The 11,753-nt window shown below is 42.1% G+C and overlaps 1 protein-coding gene across 2 annotated transcripts; it reads left to right on the top strand.

The window, feature by feature from the left end:
* Positions 1-6,857, top strand: BCL2L15 (BCL2 like 15). Of its 2 annotated transcripts, XM_049616534.1 has the most exons (4): positions 1-1,436; positions 1,758-1,879; positions 4,702-4,926; positions 5,531-6,857. In XM_049616534.1, the coding sequence occupies exons 1-4, from the start codon at positions 1,310-1,312 to the stop codon at positions 5,546-5,548; spliced, it is 492 nt and encodes a 163-aa protein (XP_049472491.1). In that variant the 5' UTR covers positions 1-1,309; the 3' UTR covers positions 5,549-6,857. The 2 variants fall into 2 exon arrangements, with proteins under 2 accessions (XP_049472491.1, XP_049472490.1); XM_049616533.1 differs by having other exon boundaries at positions 4,702-6,857.
* The last annotated feature ends 4,896 nt before the right edge of the window (positions 6,858-11,753 follow it).

The raw sequence follows: 11,753 nt of genomic DNA on the forward strand, positions 1-11,753 counted from the left end.
TCTAATCATGAGATCTCCTAAAACGGTGATGGAATCTAACCCTGTTAGGAAAATCCTATTTAATTCTGTTAGAGAGTGAATCTCAGATCCCTTTTACCCTAGTCCTTAGGCCTTGGGCTAACAGGAAGAGCTTTAACATTTACTACATTTCAGAAACTGCTGGTTCATCCCATGTAATATTATCTTATTTAATCCTCATAGTTTCTCTGTGAAATACTTTGCATTGTCTCCATTCATAATTTCTCAAATGCCCAAGTTTCTTTTCCACCTTCTCAGTTTTTATGTATCCTATTTCCTCCTGGAATGGTCTTATTTTTCTTCTTTGCCTCATAATCCCTACTTGTCCCTCAGAGCTCATCTCAGATGTTACTACTTCAAGGAAGCCTTTCTAACCCCCTAGGTTTGATTCCCTATTGCACATTGTAATCACACACCGTATCTCAATAAGCACAAGAAATTATGTGATCAGTCACATAATATCTGTCATACATGCTAAAGTGTAAGCTCCTTGAGGACAGGAACTGTGTCTGTCATTTTTCTGTTATTTCTAGTGCTAGGTATGGTTCCTCACCCTTAGATACTCAGCAATTTGGGGTGCCTGGGTGGCTCAGTTGTTTAAGCGACTGACTTTGGCTCAGGCTGTGCTCTCACGGTTTGTGAGTTCGAGACCCTCACTGGGCTCTTTGCTGTCAGTGCAGAGCCCTTTCTGAGCCTGCTTCAGATCCTCTGTCTCCCTCTCTCTGCCCCACCCCTGATCGTGTGCGTGTGAGTGTGCTCTCTCTCTCTCTCTCTCTCTCTCTTAAAATAAATAAACATGTAAAAAAAGATACTCAGTAAGTTAAATGTATGATTATGGCAAACAAATGCCATATGTCGGGCGTTGAATTCTTATCTATTATAACTTCAGAACCTTCTTTCTTTAACTTATGCCATACACAGAACCTAACAGGAAGTATTTCTAAATGAAATTGCCCAAGAAAGCTCTTCCTCAACTCTATTTCAGTCCTAAATTGGCTAACAATACAAGTTATTAATTAATCTTAGATACTGGCTAGGGTGTGGTTCTGAGAAAAGGAACTGAAAGCCTTTGAAAAGTCTCCTGAGTTCTGTATAAGCTGTCCAGAGGAGTCCCACATTTCTGAGCAGCGAGTTTTGAAGGAAATTGGTAGGGCAGGCTCTCGGATTACATGTCCCCTTAGGAAACTTTACAAGAGGTAGACACACCTGGCTTACCAGTATTTCTGACTTACTACTGAGCTGAAAACTGCTTGTTTTGTGGAGAAGCAAAACTCTGCAGCAACCATCTAAAATGAAGAGCCCCCGAACTTTTGAGGAGCAAACGCAATGCATTGTGGACTCTTTACTCACAGACTTCTTGAGCCCCACAGTGCAGGTTGCTAACCGGGACCTACGTTGTGCAGATGAAACAGATTCAGGTAAGGCTCCTGGCCTGAGGTGGTGATTGTAGATCAATGAGAGAATCTAGGTAGACTTCCTTATTTCCTCTGAAGTTTCAAAAGGCAAACTAAGCTTTCAGCAATACCTGAAAATCAGTAGTCTCCATGGAAGAGAAAGATATTCTCAGTGAAGGGAGATTTTCTGATTCTCGGTGTTGACAGAATATTGAAGGTGTTCTTGGGAGAGAACAGTGCCCAATGTTGCTTAAAAGTCAAGAACTTTCTCCACTGCCCAGATTCCTGGGAGTTGCCATTCCTTCAAGCTCTGTAACAAATGTGAATATGTTCCCTCTGTCTTAGGAGAGTCAAGCTCTTTTGACGTGGCCATCATTGCTGGTCGCCTTCGAATGTTGGGTGACCAGTTCAATGGAGAAATGGAAGATTCTGTCAAAAACATCATTTCAGAAACCATTCAGGGACAGGTGAAGTTGCTGCTTTTTTCTATTTCAGATGCTCTTTTCTTACATGACTGTGACTAGAAATATCCTAGTGAGAGATTTGGGGGCTTATCTTCATCCAAGGAGATACAGCAGGAATTCTCCAGCTGCTAGTTCTTTAGGAGTTCATCAAAGCCCAAGTGGTAGTGACATTGTTTCCATTTGTTTTCATCAGAGCTGTGCTTAAGTGGCATAGAGCACATCTGTAGCATTTTGTCCCTGGTAAAGCACTTTAGTCTCTAATATACTTGTTTTAATATTTATTTTGCTGAGAGTGGGTGTCTTCCCCTCCCCCACCCCCAGAAGGCCCAGCAACAAAACTATGTACAGGAATGATAGTCGACAAGTATGCTGCACTGAGGGGTAAGTACTTACAGCAACCCACTAGGGCATATCTGGCTTTTCATCAGAATGATGATTATTGGCAATAGCACTTGGATTCTGTATCGGATGTAAAGACCATCGGCAATGTTCTGGAAGATGTTGCTGATTAATATCAATAATGGCAGGTAATATTAACTCATCACTTAACACGTGCCACACAGTATTCTAAATGCTTTGCACTTATCTCATTTAAGCCTGATACCACTCTATGAGGTCGTGTAGAAACTATTATCCATAAGTGCAACCTCTCCTCATGTGCATGTAATGCTGTGAGAGCAAACATCTCACCTCTTTGTTCACTGCAGTATTCACACAACCTAGAATAGCACCTTGTATGCAGGAGATCCCCGATAAGTATTTTCTGACTTGATATCCATTTAAGCAGATACGGGAACTGAGAGATAGGGAAACAAGAAATTAGGTTACTCCGTGAGTGTTGAAGTTAGGATTTGAACCACACTCTTCACCATTGTGCTTTATTCTTCTTACTGAATATAGCTTGGATGGTACGCCTATTCAGGCAGAGCCAGACTTGTTACTCCTAATTGCTTGCACTAAAGCTTTCCTAAGGTAGCTAAGAGATGAATTTAGTTTTTTTTTTTTAATTAAAAAAAAGTTTTTTGTAACAGTCCCAAACTCATAGGAAAGTTGTGCATATTGTACAAAGAATTTCCCTCTTGAATCATTTGCGAGTAGGTGGCTGATAGGATGTTCCATCATCTGCTAATACTTCTATGTTTCCTTCAAACAAGGCTGTGCTTTTATATATAACCATGATCTAAACCATCAAAACCAGGAAACTAGTACTGACACATTTTCATCTTATCCTCAGATTCCATTCAAATTGTTCCAGTTGTCCCAATGATGTCACTTACAACAAAAAGATCTAGGCCAGAATCAGATATTACATTTAGTTGTGATGTCTCTTTAGTATCCTTTAATCTGAAATAGTTCCTCAATCTTTCCGTGATTTTTCATGACCATGACACTTGAAGATTATGAGTCAGTAATTTTGTAGAAGGTCCCTAAATTTGGGGTTTTTCAATGCTTCCTCTTGCGTAGATTCAGGATATGTACCTTTGCAGTAAGATCACAAAAGTATTGCAGTGTTCTTCTCGTCGTACCTATTAAGTGGCACAAATTTCATTTGTCCCATTACTGATGTTAACTTAATCACTTAAGATGGTGTCTGCAAGGCTTCTCTACAGCAGTTATATCTACTGCAGTTAATATAGTTAAATTTGCATAGGGAGGTATTTTGAAGCCGTGTAAATATCTAGTATCTCATCAACATTTCAATCTATTCATGTATTTTTTTTCTTTTTCTTTTTTTTTACTCTTTCATGTATTTATTTTTTATATCAACATGGACTCATGAATTCCTATCTGTTCCTAGTAATCTGTTACCATCATTATTTATTTGCATGTTCAAATTGTCCTAGTTTTGGCCAGTGGGAGTCCTTTCAATCTGGACTGCGTCTTTTTGGCATGTCCTGTAGCTCTGTGAGTACTTCCTTAATTTCTGACATATCTCTTGTCTTTCCAGGCCCCAGCCTGAAATCAGCCATTGTCCAGGGAGCTCTGGTTGGTTTTAATGGAGAATGGTATTTGGAAACCAAGATCTAGGTACTCATGTGGATGGCCCTCCCAACTTGTTTGGACTCTGACACCCTGCTCTGACTCCCATGGGCCCCCCTACACTACACCACAGTACATCTTGCTTGGCCCCATCTAATGACTTTTGTTTTTTTGTTTTTTAATTTTTTTTTAACGTTTATTTATTTTTGAGAGACAGAGCATGAGCTGGAGAGGGGCAGAGAGAGAGGGAGATACAGAATCCAAAGCAGGCTTCAGGCTCTGAGCTGTCAGCACAGAGCCGGACGTGGGGCTCGAACTCACAAACTACAAGATCATGACCTGAGCTGAGTCCGACGCTTAACCGACTAAGCCACCCACGCGCCCCATCCCATCTAATGACTTTTGGATCAATTTGGGGGGGGGGGGGAGGAAAGTGGGAGAGAAAAAACAAATTTTTTTTTTTTTTTTTACTTCAGAATTTTCCAGATTTCAGTCATTCAAGCAGTACCTTCACAATTTGACTATTAAGTACTATCACGTACTTAATATTGTCCTTTCAAATCATTTTGTTGTTCTTTCAATCATTTTGCTCATCCTAAATAATGACACCTGAAATCATGGGTTTGATGGGCTACTTAGTTTTCTCTATACCCATTATAATAAATAACAAAATCATAAAATAGGAAAAGTTTGGCCTTCTACTCCTTAGATTATCTTAGATACAACCAGTGGTGCATTTGCTATTCTCTCCTATAGGAAACACTTGCTTTACTGGATTCCTGCACCTACAGCTTCTTGTAGACTTTTTTTTCGATACTTCACTGCTATCCCATGTCTCTCCCCAGGCAGGAACTATACTGCAGGACACAGTAAAATCTCTCAGCCAGGCCTGGTGTGCTCAGGATTCCAGCTTAGTTTATGAGAGAGCCTTTCTGGCAGTGTCCGTGAAGCTTCTTGAATGTGTGGCCCGCATGGCTCCTGGAATAGCAAGACAGGTGGCTATCCCCATAGTAAACCTGATCAACGGGAACAGTGCCGTCCGGGAGTTTGTCCAGGGCCAGGGAGGTTGGGTAAGTATGTTGGGGCCCTGGCTCTGATAGGCATTTGCATTGTTTTTGTACTCATACCTGGGACTCCCAATTCCTGATTCTTTGTAAGTTGGAAACCAGGTAGAAAAACAGATCTCCCTACTTTGCTGAAAAGAGCAGTAAAAAGGGGAACAGTCAGAAGCTCAGGACTATGGGTGTTGGACTCCAGAGACACTTTGCCTAAAATGTTGACTACTAACTCTGCAAAGCTAAATCCCACTTTCTATATATAACTGCCTAGCAAGTATACTGGTGATAGAATGCTAATCTCAGCCTGGCTTCACTCTGCTCCCTGGTAAATTTCTGGGTCTCCTCTCCCTAACATCTTTGGATGTATGTTGAAGAAATTCAGAACCATCCCCCTATTGTCTAACAAAAACGAGGTCTAGAGGAGGCATTCTAAGGTCATGTCTTAGGAATCATTAGACCATCTGCTCCCATAGAGCACTCCTCTTCATTTCCAGCATCAGCAGAAGCCTTAGTGAGAGCCGCATTTCCTGAAGGTATCTGCAGATTATTCGTGGTTTCTTTGGGAAGCTCCTGAAAACCATCCCTTTGACTGTAGGCCATCCATTGTTCTTCCTAGGAGAATCTGGAGAGCTGAAGAAGAGGTGGGAGCTGTTTGCCAGCCTGAACATCACTGCCCCTGTGACTGCTCAGGTGATTGATTTCTGGCAGTTAAAGCAGACAACCAAATCCAAAACTGCTTTCTTTTGAACAGAACCTAATTTAGCTGAATAATTTCTTTTCTACTGATTGCTACAGTTGGGAGAAGCCCTTGGAGGTCTACAGAGGTTTTGTGCTTTGTGTTTTTATGTGAGTTTTAATGAGGTACCATTTAAGCAAAGACCTCTAGACACAAAGTAACGACTTGTTAGGAGCGGAATTGGAAGCATCAGAGCCCGGCTTGGCTGGAGATCTTTTGGGAAAGGGAGCACACAGTAAACTTCCTTCAGATTTCCTCTTGTCCTTTGGGAAGGATCTTGTCTGCTCATTTTGCAATCTAAAGGACTTCAGGGAGATTTCAATTCTTTAAGTTGAGAATTTCTTTTGAATTCATAACCTGAGTCTTGTGTTAATTTCACCAAAGCAGAATTATTTTATGCATTTTTAGGTTGAAAGCAAAAAATAGCAGTTTCTGCATCTGCCCTCCTACCAGAAAGGCCGACAAAAGATGAAACAGTGAGTGCATTTTTACTGCCACAGGATGCAGGAAGTGCTGGCCCACATCTAGGACAGAGGGGCCATCCCAGCTTAGATGAAACTAGCTGCATACCACAGTGTTTTTCAAACCAAAAAGGGGCCTACATACCACTTGTGGACCTTATAAATCGCTGATTTCCAGGCCCCATCCCTAGAGATTCTGATTCTGTAGGGGTGGGCTGGGACCTAGGATACTACCAGTTCCACAGGGGATTCTTATGTACATACAGAACTTGAGACCCATCATTTTAGAGCAAGGATTGGCCATATCCTGCCTGCTCCTTTTTCTGTAAATTCTTTTATTGGATTGCAGCTACACTCACTTGTTTACATATTGTCTATGACTGTTTTAGTACCACAACGTCAGAGTTGAGAAGTTACAGCAGATACCATATGGCCTGTAAAATATATTTACTATCTGGCTCTTGACAGAAAAGTGTGTAGACCCTTGCTTTAAAGCTAAATGAACATCTCTCCTTGAATAATTTAAATTCTGTGGCAATCCTGATAATTCCTGCCAAACACAATTGTACATAGGATTACTCTGTTTTTTAGATTTTCGAGTGTTCTGTTGGTTCTGGCATAGTCCACACTTTCTTGAGAACTTTAGCAAATCAGAAAGCTCTGTGACTCCTGAGTAGTCAGTCAGTAGAGGGTATATATTTTCCCTGGCCCTACCATAAGTGATTGGAAGTGATTAGAAATGAGGCATACAGGGGCGCCTGGGTGGCGCAGTCGGTTAAGCGTCCGACTTCAGCCAGGTCACGATCTCGCGGTCCGTGAGTTCGAGCCCCGCGTCGGGCTCTGGACTGATGGCTCGGAGCCTGGAGCCTGTTTCCGATTCTGTGTCTCCCTCTCTCTCTGCCCCTCCCCCGTTCATGCTCTGTCTCTCTCTGTCCCAAAAATAAATTAAAAAAAAAAAAAAAAAACCGTTGGAAAAAAAAAAAAAAAAAGAAATGAGGCATACAGTATCCATATTATGAATATCTTGAAATAGTCCTTAATAATCTCATAGATTCATAGGCAATCATCAAGACTCCTTAAGTCCCAAAACCAGACTACTTACCTGACTGTCAAGAAGAAAAGCATTGCTATATCTATTTTGGGTTTTTTTGGGGGGGGGGGGTTGCTATATCTATTTTGAAGAGAGGCATTAATGGTTTGGTTACAGTTTGGCTAAAGTGTAACCACATCCCCTCCTTTCAGCCAGCCAGCTATCTGTTTCCCCTCAATGCATAGAATTAAAGATGTAGCGCTGGGACTATATCTTGACTTTTTCAAGTTGTGTGATTTCCTCAATTCTTGGAGAAATCACAGTAGGTTTGTAATCCCAAATGAGATTTCATGTTTCTTTTAAGTAGCAATTAGCTTTTTTTTTGCTACCAGTTGAAGACACTTGATGTACTTCTTTGTCCCTTACATTACTGTAAATTCAACAGGGTGGGTTTTGTGGTATTTTACTTCTTAGGTGAAATCACTATTTTCACACTGACCAATGCTGTTTTGTTCATGAAATAAAATTGTGTATATGTATTTGAACTAATTCTCAGCAAATCCAATTTAATTGATTGATACAGAAACAGAACAGATTGGGGGTTGCCCCGGGCAGGGGGTGGGAGGTGGGGGAAATGGGTGAAGGTGGTCAAAGGGTATAAATTTCCAGTTATAAGATGAGAAAGGTCTGGGAGAATAATGTACATCATGGTGACTATAGTTAACAATACCATATCCTGTATTTAGAAGTTGCTAAAGAGTAGATTTTTAAAGTTCTTACCACACCCATACACACAAAACACTTTATTTATTTATCTGTCCTATGTTTATGTATTTATTAAAAAAAATTTTTTTTTTTCTACACCCAGCATGGGGCTTGAACTCACAACCCTGAGACTGAGAGTTGTATGTTCCACTAACTGAGCCAGCCAGGTGCCCCAAAACACACATTGTTTAACTAGGTGAGATGACAGATGTGTTAACTAACCTTACTGTGGTAATCATTTTGAAATACATACATGTATCAAATCATTGCCCTATACACCTTAAATGTATACAATGTTACAACGTCAATTCTCTCTCAGTAAAGCTGAAAAATACACGATAAAGGTCAGAGGCCAGCAGCCTCCTCTTTGTCTTTTCTCTTCCCTCTTAGCTACGCTAGCTCCCCATTTTATCCTATACTGTCAGCAAGACTTCCGAATAGGAATCTGTTGCCAAGTATACAGCAGTATCTGGAGACTGAGGATACAGTGCTCCTGGGGATTATACCAAGTAAATGGATGAAGCAGCTCTGGCTTAGGTGTTGTGTTCGTTCCTAGGCACCCTCTCCTGGGAGAGCTGAAGTGTTTGGGTGGCAGGAAGAAGGCACTGTAGCCCAGAGATGAAGAATACATTCAGGTTCTCTGATGTTCACAATGTAGTTTCACCAAGATTAATCATGTGACATTGGGCAAGTAATCCAAATTCCCCTGAGCCTTTGTTTCCACACCTTTTTTTTTTTTTTATAAATTTTTTTAAAACATTTATTTATTTTTGAGAGATAGAGAGACAGAGCATGAGCAGGGGAGGGGCAGAGAGAGAGGGAGACACAGAATGCGGAGCAGGCTGCGGGCTCTGAGCTGTCAGCACCAAGCCCGACGCGGGGCTCGAACTCATGGACTGTGAGATCATGACCTGAGCCGAAGTCGGACGCTTAACCAACTGAGCCACCCAGGCACCCCTGGACTATTTTAAACACTGCACCATGAACAGTTTGGGGCTGCTGTCACAGTTCATAAAGTTTTGGGTTAAGCCAATCTTCTGGCTTTACCTCTCGCCTCAGTGTGATTCCTAAGATTCCTAAGTCTGACGGACTTATTTCCCTTCTTCCTAAATCCATATCCATGAGCTCCAATTCTTTGTATCTATATACCTTTTTTATCCCTATACTGCCTCAGATTGCTGTCCAGCTAGCTCAAAACCTCAGTCATGTTTCCCCTTTTCCCTGCCTCCAGCCCTACTCACCTAGTCTTTCTCACTTAATTCCTTGCTTTTTGTCCGGATTCTTTCTATGAGAGTTTGTTACCCCATGCCTGGACTTTTGGTAAAGTCTCTTAGACTATTAACTGATTGTCCTGTTCCAGGCTTGCCCATTCCCATCTGTCCTAATACGGCCACCAGATTGACCAAAGCTGTGGTTTCCTTGTCTAGTCTTCTGAGTCATTTTCAGATATAATCATTTTGAAATTTTACATACTACTGAAGTAGATTATGAGACTTTTAAAAAAATTTATCAGAGGGGCCATTTCTTCAAAAAAAAAAAAAAAAAGAAAGAAAGAAAGGAAAGAAACATTGCTTTGATTGCCATTTTCTTAAGATCTTCCAGCGGAACTTTTGAAGGTGATTGGATATGTTCATTGTTTTGATTGTACTGATGGCTTCTTGGGTGTATATACATTTCAAACTTCTCAAGCCACACACTCTGAAGTGTGTAGTTTGTTGTATGTCAGTACTACCTCAGTAAAGTCGTTATATTTTTAATTTTTTTTAATGTTTATTAATTATTTTTGAGAGAGAGGGAGACAGAGCACGAGTGGAGGAGGGGCAGAGACGGAGGGAGACACAGAATCCGAAGCAGGCTCCAGGCTCTGAGCTGTCAGCACAAAGCCCCACACAGGGCTCAAACCCACAGACCATGAGATCATGACTTGAGCCGAAGTCGGATGCTTAACCGACTGAGCCACTCAGGCGCCCCCTCAATAAAGTTGTTATTAAAAAAAATATAAAACCTTCCCCAGTTTTCCATCGCCCATCAAATAAAGCCTGACTTTTTAGCCTGGCATTCAAATTCCCTCAGGGTCTGTCTCCAACTGCCCTTTCTAGCCTTGTGGATCAAGACTCTTCTCTACATGACCAATCATCCAGTCGGACTGAGAGCCACTCACTAAGCTATCCTCCTCCTGCTGTTCTCTGTTTTATATTGCTTCTCCTCAGGCTCTTCGACATATTCAAGACCCAGCTCAAAGGTCGCTTCCTCGATGAAGGCTACACAGAAAACCCAAATACAAAGTGACCTTTGCCTTCTCAACATTCTGTTTGCATATTCCCACAAATGGCCTTAAGTTATAGTTGTGTACTTCCCTCCCCTACTAGAAAAAGATCCTTGAATGAAGACAACTTGTTGTACACATCTGTAGCACCCCTCCTCCCCATTCTCTTGCATACCTATGGATCTCATAAATATTCATTAAAAGAATAAATGAATTAAAAAAAAGAATGAATGAATAGACTCAATACTGAGTCAACAAATGAAAGATAAGATTTCAAGTTTGATTACATTTTGAACACGATGCCAGGGCTCACCAAGAGTCCCAACTCTGTTTTAATAGAAGGAAAATTGGGTCAATTGCAAATTATCAGTTGTCTTTAGCCTCCTGAGGGTTGTACTTCTGAAACCAAAGGCAGAGCGTGATTCCCGGGGGATGGCTGGAAGCTGACTATGAAGTTCACAGCGGGTGAACCGAAGAGACTGATGAGGTCTCAGAAAGCTGTAGCGATGAGAAGCCATCATGACCAGGAGATGCATGGGGGACTTTCCTGCTGTGGGTGATGTGTGCAACAAGCCTCGTCAGAGGCGTTTTATCAGCCTCTACTATGTCCATTTATAGAAGGGGAAATGGGTCTATTCTGGGAGATAAAGGGGTCGTTTTTTTCCTGGCCATTGTAGCAGCACAGAGCTGGGCTCTGCCTCAGTGGTGGCAGCATCATTCCTTCCATAACAGTGGCCCGGCTGCTCAGGCAGCAGCTCTCAGGTACATGCTCTTTTCCAGGTTCCGGGACCTCCCTGTAGGGAAGGCCCATCTGCTCCTGGCACAGCGAAAAGTGCCTGGCCAGAGACAGGCATGGTCTGTGCCAGGCAGGAGACCTGGAGTACTTGACAGAGAGAGTAACCAAGTCAGGGTGGACCCCTCACCAACACCTAACCACATTATGTAGTGTGCTTGATCACAACAGGTGTAATTTAGGTGTGCTTAAGAGCACGTTAAGCACTGTGGGTCCCACAAATGTATATGGAAGGCACCACCGTGGCCTTTGATACATTTAAAACTACAGGGGGTGGCTTATGTGTCTTCTTTCGAATAAACTCTTTTCAATAAACTTGTGGGAGGCAAGAAACCTGTGAAGAAACAAAGCAAACTTCCACAGCTGAAAATAAAGACTTCGACCGAAAGGAGGCAGACTAAGAAAGTCGTGCTGAGATGGAGTTAGGGGCGGGCATTGTGAAGAAAAGAGTAGGCTTTACAGCTTTATTTTCATCTTGGCGAACATTAGGGGAAAGGTGAGAAGTAGCAAAAGAGGTGGCAGTAAAATGAGTAAGGCCTGTGGTTGATGTGGCTAGATAGTTTGGGTGGGGGGGACCCACCCAAGCTGAGGAATCTGGACGTGCGTTCAGTAGACCATCAGTAACTACTTGGGTTCTTTAGCATTTAAGTGGAGTTTTAAGAGCTTTCACCCACGCTTGGTTCCTAGGAGACGCGAGCATGGAGTACAACTAAGAGCCTGTTGCTGATGGAACCCACATGTGCAAAAAGGGGGGCGGGGGTCAGCATGGGAATGGAAGAGACTGGTTG

The sequence above is a fragment of the Panthera uncia genome (assembly GCF_023721935.1).
Source record: "Panthera uncia isolate 11264 chromosome C1 unlocalized genomic scaffold, Puncia_PCG_1.0 HiC_scaffold_4, whole genome shotgun sequence".
Classification (NCBI taxonomy): Eukaryota; Metazoa; Chordata; class Mammalia; order Carnivora; family Felidae; genus Panthera; species Panthera uncia.